A 14,114-nucleotide genomic window follows, 5' to 3' on the forward strand; every position below is an offset into this window, starting at 1 on the left:
GAACTGGAACTACTTTCCCTGGTGACCCATTCTAAAGAGAACATCGGTAATGTGGATAGTCATCAATGCTCCACTTACAAGTAAATACAATATCAAGTCATTGGGTGGTTTTATCGTTTCCCTTGACACCAGCTTATAGCAAAATGTCAAAATAAAGTTGAGGAAAAGAGTCACTGCAGACTTGTAAGTACTTGCTAATGAATGCTTGACGATACAGTTCGTTCCATGTTGAATTTCTAATTAACACGTGATTCCACAACAATCTGGGTGCTATTGTGCTTCTCTACAGAGAGGGCTTCATAAATGAACATAAATCAGGTTATAAGAGAATGTCCTATTACTCTCTGTCTTCAGGGCAGACATGGCAACAGATAAACACAGAGTCCTCTTTGAAACCATATCTGGATTTAGTAACCGCAGTCTGACTGGAGCTGAAATGTAATCCAACAGGAGTGGGCTTCTGGGTACTTTGATGTCCAGCAGTGCTGTTGGTCTAACGGGGGTGTTGGGCTGCGGAGATGGACTGGGGAACAAAGTTGTGCAAGTGCATTGCGGCTTTGAGAGAAATCGTGGACTCAAACAGGAGGAGGCATTTTCAGGGGCTACTGGCTCAGGATTGGGCATGATAGTGCTTATAAAAGGGAGCACTTAAAATGGAGGATTTTATAGGCAGAAATAAAATCAAGTAACTGACAAACATATTATTTGGTATAAGACTAAAGGTTGAATCTAGGACCTTCTCAGAATTATGAAAAAGTTCTATGGTTTGAATTGAGAAGTGGAGTTAGTAATAATTATAAGAACTCAATTTTATATGAACTTACACCAGAATGAACAGTGTAACGCAGTGCTGGGTGCTTCTGGCAGATTTAGGTTTAGTTTATATACATCTCAGATTCCCTTTTTCTTCTGGAGTGAAATGCTTAGATAACTTACTCCTGACTCCACCATTCTGTGGTTGATGGTGATAGAGGAAAATTATCCACGCAGTGATAAAATCAGCTAGGGACCTTTCATTTGGAGTCTAACCTGGCTTTGTTTGGTCAAAGGAGATAGAACACACATCCATAAAATCTTAAATACCAGGAGGGTAGGATAAGAAAATCGTAGACTATTATGGCTATAGGCTAGCCCTTGAAACTGGGTGGTTGATTATGGGGGTTGATTTTACTATTCTTATTGAGAATATGTTCAAAAATTTTTCATAATAAAACATGTTTTTAAAAAACAAAAGGAAAAAAATATACCTGTTTTGATGCAGTTGATGTGGGAAGGAAAGAGGAGGGATCCAGAAGGTCTTTTAGGACAAAAGGAAGCAGTTTTATACAGTAAATCTAACTAACAAATTTAACTACATAAAGAACTGATATATACAATGTAAATTGGTTTTACATTTTAAATTTATATCTAAAAGCATATAGCTAAATTCGTGAATTTATTTTTTGTCTTGCCATAGGATGAAGAGAATAAACATTTTCTCTAAAAGAAGAAATACCCAGTTGTCCGTTTTTAGTCTAGGGTAACCAGGCTGTGAAAAGACTCCTTGTTTCATTTCTATATCCCGGATATTGCCTTCTTTCTTTCAGCTGTGGGGAAGACTTGTCTTTTCACAAGCAGACCAGTTATAGAAGCCTCTCTCTACCCAAATCTGACTTGATACCCCACATCAAACTAAATTTTGGGTTAATGTTTGCCATATATTTATAAGTCCTGAGGTGGCCCCTGCTTGGTTCCAGACCAGTTAGAGACTGCCCCTGAACTTCCCTCTCGCCCCCCATGCCTTCTTGATACGCAGTCCCACCCAGCTCTTATCTTCTCTCTACACTGCTCCTGTTTCTGAACTCAGGTAATTGTTACTTTCTGAAACATCATTCTTCCTCTTAGAGACACATTTTTTCCTGACAAGTCTTAGTTCCACTTCCAAAATTTAATATTTTCACCTCTGATCACTCTGTGCCTGAATCTAGTCAACTTAGAGCCTCAGCAGTGACAGAGTAATACCAAGGGGCTGATACAGGGACTCCAGCCCCACCTTGGACTGAAGGAAAATGTAGGTGTGAGCCAGAACAAGGGGAAAGCCAAGGGTGATGAGGGCCAGGGTCAAAGGTGAAAGCCCACAGTTACATAACCGAGACCAGGAATTTGTAGAGTTTTTAGAATCCAAAGGTAATGGTGAGATGAGAGATTTATTGATTACGATCTGGACTCAGAGTCAGGATCACAGATAAATATAAATGAAGCAAAAAGTGGCAGGTGGACAGAGGTTACAGTGATGAGAGTAGAGAGCACTGGTTAAACCGCTAGGCTTTTTTGTCTTGGTATTTTAAGCTTGAAACCACTCTCAGAAGAACTGAGAACCTCTAAAGAGGTTAGATGATGGAGTAGAAAAAGCCCATTAAGAAAATGCGAGACTATTTTACTAAAAGATTTTTGAGGCCTCCCATTCGTCCCTCAGCTTTTGGGTGCTCTCCTTTTTTTTTTTTTTGCCCATTAGTTATTATCAAGATTAATTTTACTCCCTGAGCACACACATTCAGGCAGTGGAGGGAGGCCTTCAGAAACGAGCTGAGTGCTGGGGAGCCAGTCTAGGGTCCAGATTTCCCCAGGTAATTGTCAAGGGGGTAGTCTGTATGCTGACCAAGTGTTACGTGATTCTCTCTGTAGTTAGTGGTTTGTGATTGTTCTTTTTCTGAAACTTTTGCTTCTCCGTGTCTTCTGTGGTTATAGATAATGTTACACCAAAGACCAAGTGCTAATGTTTATGGGGAAGAAGAATTATATACTGCCCCCAAATAATTGCATGGTGTGTTTTTGTTAATTAATGAGACTTCGTATCTTTCCCTTTCCTTCTTCTCAAAGAAAAATTATCTCAGGGTAAGGACATCGACAGTATCAAGCAAGGGCCTGTGTGCCCTGTGATGGTGACTGGCTGTCTTCAAAGAACTCTGTTAAAGCTCCTGTAATGGAGCTGCTTTCTTTCGTCCTGGCTGGACGAAAGATATGGGTGCTGAATGTGCCTCAGAGGTTTTTCTAGATGAGAGCAGGGTTCCAAGGACTGGTCGGATCTGTTACTGGCTTGGAGAGTCACTAACTTATATTCATGAAATAGTGAAGGTGCTCCCTCGAGCCTCTTTTGACAATGTTACAATACCACTTCAGGCCACAAGTGATCCTGAGAAATTGTATCTAGTATATACTAGCTCTCCATGAGTTAGTATCCTCAGACCTTTCATCTGCTGTATGTGCTTTACTGTTTTAAGTTAGGATGACATAAAGTGGGAGTTAGGTGAGGCTCCTAACGGGTAGTTTCTCTTTGTGAAATTGGTCTTTAGAATTATCCTTTTAGTGGAAATGTATGGAATAAAAGGGAATAATTCAGTTATGATTATGATTACGTTTCTGATTTAGCGATTTAAGAAATAGTTGATGAATGCTGCTACACTGGGTGCTAAGAAGTACAGCAGTAGTGAGCAAGGTAGACACAGCCCCAGCAGGCTTCTTTGAGCTTAGGTCCAGAAGAAAGGCTAACTGCCAGTGTGATTAGCACTCCAGTGGGGTTTGGGCGTTGTAGAGGCAGGGAGGCCTAGCCTGTCCTGGAAGTTCAGGGACGTTCCCTGAGAAGATATTTGAGACCGATAGAAGAGTTAGAGCTAACTAGGCAAAGGGGGATCCTAGACAGAGCAAAGACCCTTGGGGTGTCAACACGACCCATTCTAAGAAACAAGAAGTCTGGTGTGACTTGAGAAGAGGGGAAGTGGCACAAGGTCAAACTGAAAGGGTAGGACTGGGCTGGCCAGACCATGGGAGACCTTGGGAGCCATGTTAATGATATTGCCTTAGTCCTGAGGGCAAGAGGAAACCAGGCAAGGTTACAATGAGCATGAAACTGACAAGATCAGGTTTTTATTTTTTAAGAAATTGCTACGGTGTGGAAATTGTATTGAAAAGAAGAAGAGTTGTTGTGAGTATTCCAGTTGGGTTTGTTATAGTGGTTCAGATGGGAAATGTCGTGGGCTTGATTGTGGCTGGGATGGAGGAAAAAAAAGCATTAGAGAGTTAGACTCGGTAACGGACAGGTTTTGTATTTGATAATTGTTGAAGCTGGATGATGACTTCATGGGCTGGATTTTACTGTTCTTTGTAATATTTGAATTTCTTTTTTTTACAATAAAACATGGAAAGAAAAGGAGAAAGAGTGATCAGAAGAGAAGCAGGGTCCTGGAGGAGAACAGGTCAGCCCTGACATACAGAGTTTAGGGATCCCATGAGCATCCAAGGGCAGGTTGTGTGAGCTAAGTTAGGAGAAGTCTGGTCTGGTCCAGAGATAAATGTGACAGTCATTGACATCATAACGATGACCGAAGTCATGTAGGAGTTGGATGAGATCCCTCAGGGACAAGCCCTGAGAGGTGTCGGGTTTCTTACATGCAAAGAGTTCTCCTGTACTGTTGAATAAAACAGATGGTCATGAATCAAACCAATTACTACTCTTCGTTTTTTTTAAATGTCAAAGATTCACAGATCTTCGTTTTCTTAAAAAACATGCATTTTATCCAGCTGATCTTTTCTGTCTCCTTACGTCTTTTGCGTTTATAACCCTGCAGTCTGGTGCCCTCTGAAATACCTCCTCAAGATCATCATTTACCTTCTGATTGCTTCTCATCTTTTGAACATCTTTTTTCTATTTGGCACTGCTGGCTACTCCTTCCTTAAAATTCTCTCCTCTGTATTATTCCGGTGTGTGCCTGTCTCCGTCTGCCCTTGCCAGGTTCCTAAGTGGTTTCTCTCTGGATGTGAAATGCTAAATTCAGATTTCCAAGGCTTAGTGCTTTAGCACACTCTTCCTTTAGTGGGTTTCATTCAGACCCTCACTTCTTACCAGCCGGACTCCTGGTTGGGTCTTTTCCTGTAGTAGAAAGAATTTTGGAATTGGAATCTGAAGACTTCTGTGGCCTTAGGGAAGATTTGTCTTTCTGTGGGGAATTCCTTCCTGGCATTTCTTGGGACTTTTATGTTTTTCCAAATTCTGAATCTGAGAAAAATCGGTCAAGAAATCAAAAAAAAACAGGGAAAAGCATTATAAGCAAGCCTAATAGTCAACACCGACATTCTTGGTTCAAAGGAATCCACTGATGACAGTCCAAAGCAAGGGCAGGAGGTGCTGACGCTGGGAGTCCAAGGTTAAGGTCGTTGTCTCTGGAACCAGGACCAGAGCAGGTGGTAGAGAAAGTGCAATCTTATCAGTCCCTTTGTAGGTGATGCCAAGTTAACTCTCTGCTGCTCGGGGTGAGTCATTCTTGCAGATAAAATAAATACTGATATGTTTATATAGATAATATACTTTATATAAATCCTGTGAATAGTGGTGTTCCAAAAAATAGCAAGTTTTGGAAGCAAAGCCAGTCCTTAAATTGGCAATTTTGACATGTGATTCTTTGTAATGCAGTTAATGTTGAAAGTTACCTTATTCAAATACTACCCAATAATGTTTGCTGTCATTTTCCAGTGTTTGGATTCTCGCTGTAGGCTAAAGTTGTTTGTAAATACTTTAACAAAAGAAATGCAAAGAGAAAAATATATTGTGAAATAATTTGACATGATATCAGAAAGCGATCTGAAATCTCAGTTGGCAAAAGCACTGTTGATTTCAATGGCAAAATCAAAATTAAGCCAAGCAGACAATGTTTTCATTATTTAAAAAAAAACGAGTTTCTATGAAGTAGATGTATGCCGACTGGAAGATGCTTTTGGATGTGCTCTGAGGAACGAGACCATTTCAATGCAAGATGGAAGGCATTTTTCTTCATCTGGAATAGTTGTCGTGAAACAGAGCAAAATTATCTGATGGGGCAGTTCATGCTGTGTGTAACATTTTAAGATAGATAATTTTTAAATATTAAATATATGTGGTATTAGCTTTCAATGTTTTAAGTGATTTTTATTTGGCATTTATTTTGTGTTAGGTTTCCTGTTAATGTTGCTGTTATCAAGTGTCTGTGTCAGGTAGAGGCCACTTCACATGTTACTAAATTGTAACCTTGTCACAATATATTTGTTCTTAATAATAATAAATTTTGCATTTTTTTTATATATATATATTTGTTTTTTACAGAAAACCTCTGAAACTCTTAGTATAACTCTATCATAGAAAAATGGTTCACTCTTAATGGTTACTCGTTATTATTTAAAAACAAGTAAATAAAGTGTTACCAAAATGCAGAATAATTAGAATTTGGAGAATTCTGGTTTCTCATTCCGGAATCCTGGGGCTTAATATCCATCAAGAATTTGGAAACATTGGGCAAACCATTTCAGCTCCCTGCACTCAGGCTGCCATTTGTGAAGTGACACCCTCCCGCTGGTGCTGTGTCTGTCATAGAGCCAGCGCTCACGGGCTCAGTGGGTCAGCTTGCCTCACGTGTGTCTTCCTGACCTGTCACCTGAGGCTTTTCCCTTTTCAAAGCTGTAGAGGAGATGCTGAACTGGGACTCGGGCTGCCTGGGTTCAGGCCTGACTCTGCCACCACTTCAGCCCTTGGCCTCTAACTTAGTTTCTTCACCTGTACAATGGGAATGGCAGCAGCACCGACCTCACAGTGTGATGGTGACAGCCCTCGTGCAGGGCTCAGCGCCGTCTGGGGTGCAGTGAGTCCTCTGCAGCAGCCATTCTTTTCTTATTAGTCCTCAGGTCTGTCTCCTTTGTCCGCCGTCCTTACTGTCTTCCTCTGCATCGCTCTGGAAGCCTCTCCTGTGGCTGATGTTTATGTCTCACTCCGTTATGTTGTTCCTTTATCCAGCAGCTCCCAGTTGCCTGCCCCAGTGCTCTGCTGTGCCCCAGACCCTGGCCTTTCCCGTGTTAGCTCCCTTTGTTGTCCACACGAGTCTTCTGACTTGCTCAGGTGGGCTGATCAGACCCTCACAGCCGTGTGTGACCCACCCCTGCCCCTTGCCCGAGTCTCCTCGGGCCTAAACCCTAGGTTTTTCTTGCATTGCCTGCCCAGTTAAGTTCTAGATAACTGACTGATTACTGATCTTACCAGCTGATTGGTTTTCCCAGACAAAACAAAATCTAGAATTTGAATTTTTAACAGTAACAAAAGTTGGCTAAGCAAAGCTGTCACTTTGAAAATTGTTTTCTATGAGCCCTTTGAGTTTTCAAATAATTTGAAAAATCACTTTTTTTCATACAACCTTGAAATCATTATTTAATTTTGAGTGCGGAGAATGTATTTTATTATATCTATAAACAAAATGTCCTTTGTGTTTTGATGATGAAACCAAAACTATTTCTTGATCTCATTCATTAACTTCTTTGAAGAAGTATCTAAACCTTCTGGAATATTTTATAGTAACATTAATATACAATTTAATCCACAGTAACCATCTTTTGTTTCTGTTCTTCCCCTACTTAAGGACCCCAAAATGTATGTACAGACAGTGTTGGATGTTCATAAGAAATACAATGCGCTGGTAATGTCAGCGTTCAACAATGATGCTGGCTTCGTGGCTGCGCTTGACAAGGTGGGTGTGTTAGCACCGTGGCTTTCCTGTGGGATCCTTGGAGAGCTCGTTGTCCTCTGACTGTATTTTATGTGATCCACAGGCTTGTGGTCGCTTCATAAACAACAATGCAGTTACCAAAATGGCTCAGTCGTCCAGTAAATCCCCTGAGTTGCTGGCTCGATACTGTGACTCCTTGTTGAAGAAGAGGTATTAGTGACTTCGTGTTTTTTTATAGTAAACCTGTTTAAAATCTCAGTTCTTATATGAGAAATTAATTGCATGTTACATACATTAAATTGTAATTTTTGTGCCTTTTGAGAAAATGCTTTAAATATAATATACCTTCTTTTTCTTCCTAAAAGATACTTCATGTTATATGCCCAGTTCATTGTTTTCTTACGTTACTAATGTCTTTAAGAACTGCAGGCAGCGTGACTCTTTTAGTTAGCTAAAAAAAGTTCCGTTGGATGGGTCAGACTGCTTGTCACGAGGTGGAGACGCCAGCAGAAAGTGATCTTTTCTCTTCTGCTCTGGTTGCCCTTGTCTACTGGCCTACCCTAATTTTTTTTCCAGCTGAAAATCTGCTGCAGTAGCTCCCACTGGCTGTGTCTTTCACTGACTCTCCATGTACTACAGTACTTTCATTATTCTGTGTACTTTTGACCTTTATCTTCATTTGATGAGTTTGTTTTATTGCTATTTCATACTCTTTATATCTTTTTTTTTTTTTTTTGTGAGGAAGATCAGCCCTGAGCTAACATCCGTGCTGATCCTCCTCTTTTTGCTGAGGAAGACCGGCTCTGAGCTAACATCTATTGCCAATCCTCCTCCTCTTTTTTTGCCCCAAAGCCCCAGTAGATAGTTGTATGTCATAGCTGCACATCCTTCTAGTTGCTGTAAGTGGGATGCGGCCTCAGCATGGCCGGACAAGCAGTGCGTCGGTGCGCGCCCGGGATCCAAACCCGGGCCGCCAGCAGCAGAGCGCGCGCACTTAACCGCTAAGCCACGGGGCCGGCCCCTGTTCTTTATATCTTTAAACATCTTATTTCTCAACAAATTTTTCCTAATAAACATGTGTGTGTTAAGAGCTAGAGGCAGCATCATCTGATATGGGTCTCTCCTCTGGGTCGTGTTTTTTGAAGTTGTAGTTTTTTGTTTGTGTGTTTGTTGTGGTTTTCCTCGCCTTCTCTCCTTGAACAGCTTCTCTCAGTTGAGAAATGCTCAGGGCTTACTGTACTATTCCAGATGTCACATCAGCAAACGTTGTTGCAGTGGTTTCCACGCCCCCAAATTACACTGGCTTTAATAATAATAAATTATATTTTACACAGTTCTCTAAGGCTTGCATAACCCCATTATGAAAACGACCAAGAAGACCTACACATACCAAGAAAAAGACTACAGACAAGTCTCACTTAGAATAGAGCTGTGGGGGCTGGCCCGGTGGTATAATGGTTAAGTTCACATGCTCTGCTTTGGCAGCCTGGGGTTCACGGGTTCGGATCCCAGGCACGGACCTACTCACCATTTATCAAGCCACGCTGTGGCAGGCATCCCACATATAAAATAGAGGAAGATGGGCATGGATGTTAGCCCAGGGTCAATCTTCCTCAGCAAAAAGAGGAGGATTGGCAACAGATGTTAGCTCAAGGCTAATCTTCCTCACAGAAAAAAAAAAAAAAAAGAAATCCTTGAGTTAGAATAGAGTTGTGGAAATCTTAAGTAGAATGTTAGGAAACTAAATTTATCAGTGAACTAAAGAATAATTCTCCAGAACAGAGTTTACCTTTCTAGGAATGTAAGGATGGCTTGTAATTTATTGTATTAACAGAGAACTATATGAACACGATGTGGTCTTCTTGATGGACATGGGAAAACATTTGATCAAAGGTCGATAGCCATCTCTCTTAACTTTGCCAGAAAGCCATTTGCCCAAGGCCAGTGGGAGTTGAGTGTTTTTTTCTATTTATTGCAATGCTGGTCTAACGTGTAATTTAGCGATGCCACTCAGATCCTCTAATGTATTCATTCCAGGAATGAAAATGGACTTTCAATTGGAATACCTCTTCTGGCCTGTTTTCAGTTTTTTACGCTCTGTAATATGAAAATTTTCAGTATTTTAAATATGGAGGTACTCTAGTAGGGCTTCAGTTTGTTTGGCAGAACACGTAGTGTCTTTTTTATCCATTGGCTTTTCATAAATGGCCCTCATCAAGTCTCTTGATATATCATTGCTCAAGTAAGGCTGCTGAAGCAGACTGAATGGCAGACAGCTCTAAAGCGTTGCTTCACGAGCACGTGTTAGTGGCTGGAGTCGAGCAGGCACCAAGTTAAACTGGGTCAGGAAGGAGAAACTACCCTGACCTAGCGGTGTGGAGAGCAGGATTGGGTTTCGCGAGCCAACTATTCTTGAGTAGAAGCACCTCTTCAGAGCTTGTTTGGTGGCTGGGTCATTTGATAGGACTTTATAGGGGTCTTACTTGTGAAGGACTCTTGCAGTAAATATTCCTTAAGAAATTCGTTTACCCTGAAATCACCTTTCAATTAATGTTTGTTCACAGAACAGAATGAATGAATCCGTTGTTGAACGACAGCCATCTGATTGTAGACATAAGCTACACAGAAGGCAACACTGTAGTAGTAGTGTAAACCCTCTTATTATCCTTAATTATTAAGCCATTAAAAGGAAACTATATGCCTTTTTATTTTTTCAAAGTTAAAGCATATTGTAGAAAGCTATTAGAAAAGTGAAGCTCATTTACATATATTTAAATAGATTCTCTTAAAGGAAAACTTGATTTGGAATGTTTTGGGGAACTTTTAATAAATATCTGCTGTTGCGTTTCATCTTGGATAGTCTACGTGATTATTTCATGGTCTCTTCTTCCGTGGTAGTCGTAGTATAAGATTGCCAAACTGCCGTAGTAAGAAAAGTTAACCTTCCCTCTTCCCACATACTTACTAATCTAAAGAGAACTGATCATTTGAATGTTCAGAACCACGTTCTGATATGATAGTTTGGCTAAACGGTGCTTGTTGGTTAAATTTTTGCTGATTTGTTTTAAAACACTATTTCTTTTTTAAAAATTTCAGTTCCAAGAACCCAGAAGAAGCAGAACTAGAAGATACGCTCAATCAAGTGGTAAGGTGCTTAGTAATCACATCAGTTTTCCGTAGCCTTGTATCTGACAAGTTGTTTTAAGGTTATTTATATAAGGCATCCGAAAAATGAGAAGTAGTAGGATCATTTATTTTATTTCGAATCTATGATTTTACTCCCTAAATTGAGTCACTAATTTTAGCATTTGTACCTGCCTCATTAGTTCTAAGTCTGCACTAACTTAATGTGATTTAAAGGATTAATGAAAATATTTACTTTAAAGACTATGGGGTGGTGTTTCTTGCCATTATATATGTTGGCATACAGGGCCAGTGAAACAAAGCACACATGTTGGTTTCTGGTGTGTGTTCAGTGACAATCGGCTTGTAAGTGCTTTATGCGTGCTCCCTTGGTGCCTTTGCTAGATGGTTGTCTTCAAGTACATAGAGGATAAAGACGTGTTTCAGAAGTTCTACGCCAAGATGCTGGCCAAAAGACTCGTACATCAGAACAGTGCCAGTGACGATGCCGAAGCAAGCATGATCTCTAAATTAAAGGTAAATTTAATCTTTTCCTGGAAAATTCAATTTTTAAGTCGTGATTCAAGTTCTTAGCTTCTCCAGGTCATCAGTTGGACAAAGCTGTTCGTCAGTAGATAACAAGGAGTTTGTATGGCGTGGGCTCTGCTGCTCCGCCACTGAGAACCTGCCACAGGTGTTGTGACAGTCCAGGTCTTCCCTCCTCCGGCCTCAAGTGCTTTCCCCACCCGTCCGCACCACTCTGTGGGGCCCTCCTGTTCCATCTAGGCCTGGCTGTGCTGTGCTCACCATCCGAGCATCCTCTCCTGGCTCCCACACCTTTGGCCTCAGCTCTGTCTTCACCCATCAGAATTGCTCAGAGTGGCTCGGCCCGTACTCACATTTTGTTGGCCTAGAGTTGGTTGGGTGTGTTGTTTTGCTCTGGGTTTGGTTAGCTGTCTATAGCCCTGTATCTACAGGAGGGCAGGAAGCATCCGGGTTGCTTTGCTGCTGAGTTGTTCTTTCTCTATTCAGCCACCTCTGCACTTAGCCTGCATTCGTTTCAGTGCTTGCTGGCCCTTCGAGTGCTGTTATATGTCTTAGAGCATTTCAGTTTGACCTGAAACTATAGTTATGTGGGTGTTTTATTCTGCTCAGGCTGCCATAACAAGACACCATAGACTGGGCAGCTTAAACAGCAGAACTTTATTCTCACAGTTCTGGAGGCGGGCAGGCCAAGTCCAAGGTGCCAGCCAGTTCAGTCTCTGGTGCGCTCTCTTCTCCACTCACCCATGGCTGCCTTTTTGCTGTGTCCTCACGTGGTGGGGAAAGAGAACAAACTCTCTGGTCTCTTCTTACGACAGCACTAATCCCAGGAGGGCCACCCTCATGACTTCATCTCCCGGAGGCCCCACCTCCACGCAACATCACGTTGGGGGTTAGAGCATCAACATATGAGTTTGGGGGACGTAGTTCAGTCTATAGTAGCGGATAAGAGACAAAAAAATTATGTCACTTTTGTATTCTACCATGGTGTCAGAAATCCTTGTTCTTAGATGTTTGAATGATAGTTATTGTGGGTATAAAGACTTAACTGTTTAGTTTATAGCTGTATTATTTTTGATAATTTTAATCCTTGCACAGTTAAACCATGCGATCCAGTTAAATGTTACTACCTTTAGTAGGTGTTTCATACAATTAATTAAGCATGTGTCATGTACTGTGATTTCTATCAGATTCTCTTATATACATTTATATTTCCGTAGAAATTCCTAAGACAGTTTTCTGGGTTCATTTCAGCAAGCTTGTGGTTTTGAGTATACCTCTAAACTTCAGCGGATGTTTCAAGACATTGGTGTGAGCAAAGATTTGAATGAACAGTTCAAAAAGCACCTGACAAATTCAGAGCCGCTGGACCGTGAGTACCCACGTGTTGACAAGTCATTTTTACAGGCACATTCTTGGAGAAGTCAGCGCTGGGTAGCAAGTGAGAAAGGTAACAGAATATTAAGGGTGGTGCATGCTCTATCAGGAGTTCAAGGACGGACAAACAGAAGCTCCTCCTGAACCCCGGTTGGAGGTGGCAGCCGCAGAAGCATGTCAGCCTTTGCCGGGGGACCCGCTGCTGAGCACAGCCGGGTGGGAGTTGGAGGGGCCGAGCCGGTGGCTTGCATCCAGGTTCTGAACCCTGACTTTTTCTGCTTGCTGAGTGGCCGCCCCACCCTGGGCATCTGCCAACTCGGGGCTCCACACACAGTGTAGTTTTTAATTTTTTTAACCTTAGTTTGGAGCCATTCTAGCAGTTTTTGTAATGATAAGAAACTGACTTGGCTGTGTAGATAACAGAGTGAAACTAACTAAAGGCCTCCTGGCTTCAGATTGGTGTTGGGGATTGGGACAGGCTGGGGGCTGGGACTCATTTGCAGGAGGGCAGCTGGGCTCCTGTTGTAAGGTCTTGCTGCAGTAGTGGGATGGCAGATTCTGCTGATAGCATCATATGGTAATATGGTCTTTTTATATGAAAGATGGAAATTGCATTTTTCCCAAATTGAAAGAACTGTTCTGTAGTCAAACTTGACACTTGTGCCAGTGGACTTACAATCATCTATCTATGATGACGAAGTTGTTGTTAGAATGTGTAGGTTATATGTATACCACGTGTATGTGTATAGTGTGTGTGTCTGCTCATAGTAGTAACTGCTACACAAAGCATCCTGAAGTCGTTTACTCTGGGCATGTTCGTCTTCTTGGCTTGGGGCTCTAATGCTGTTGTGCCTGGTGAGCTTAGGTGCCTCGGGGGACAAGTTATTCATGGCAGAAAACTAAAGTAAAGGAAGCAGAACAGGCATCTGATGTCATAATTCTGAGTTAGAAGTGGAGTGAAAAACTGGCATTCTTTGGAGGAAAACAGTTTCTGGCTCTTTTACCCTTTACTAATTTTAATTGAATAAAATAATTTAATTGAAATTAAATATGTTCAATCCTTAGTTTTATATTGAAGCAAGATTTTTCATTTAATATGTTTTCTCTTAATAAAAAGCAATCCACATTTATCTGAAATGGTGGCATTTTTCAGTTTATAAGACTAATTAAATGTATTCCTGGATTCTCATTCCTCCGCTCCCGCAGTGGATTTTAGTATTCAAGTCCTGAGCTCCGGATCGTGGCCGTTCCAGCAGTCCTGCACGTTTGCTTTGCCGTCAGAGGTAAGGGCAGTTTGTCTTCTGCTCCGTGAGTGTTGAGTAGAGATGAGAAGGGACAGCCTTCACCACTAACCCAGATGGTGTCTGCAGACGGCCTTCCTGCTGGTTGGCCATGTGACATTCAACTGGCAGTGCTGTGGCAGGGTCATGTGCAGTGGGGCACGATAGGACATCTAAAGGTTGGCTACTTCTGTCGCAGCTCAACAGAGCATGTCCATTTCATGTTTATTTCCCCTTAGAAGATAGAACCTAATTAGTTCTGTGATGAACATATGAGGATACCTACTTAACC

At 41.5% G+C, this 14,114-nt stretch overlaps 1 protein-coding gene across 3 annotated transcripts in view; it reads left to right on the plus strand.

Moving 5' to 3' along the window:
• The window catches only part of CUL1 (cullin 1), a 99,536-nt gene that overhangs the window by 75,613 nt on the left and 9,809 nt on the right, over positions 1–14,114 (plus strand). For all 3 annotated transcript variants that reach the window (XM_087432310.1, XM_087432304.1, XM_087432296.1), the window contains exons 10-15: positions 7,413–7,520; positions 7,603–7,709; positions 10,596–10,644; positions 11,028–11,159; positions 12,420–12,537; positions 13,749–13,825. In XM_087432310.1, coding sequence (XP_087288436.1) covers positions 7,413–7,520; positions 7,603–7,709; positions 10,596–10,644; positions 11,028–11,159; positions 12,420–12,537; positions 13,749–13,825 — 591 coding nt within the window. The remainder of the gene's footprint in view (positions 1–7,412; positions 7,521–7,602; positions 7,710–10,595; positions 10,645–11,027; positions 11,160–12,419; positions 12,538–13,748; positions 13,826–14,114) is intronic.

This window comes from Ceratotherium simum, chromosome 1 (genome assembly GCF_057802395.1).
Source record: "Ceratotherium simum simum isolate JZ-2026a chromosome 1, ASM5780239v1, whole genome shotgun sequence".
In the NCBI taxonomy this organism is placed as follows: Eukaryota; Metazoa; Chordata; class Mammalia; order Perissodactyla; family Rhinocerotidae; genus Ceratotherium; species Ceratotherium simum.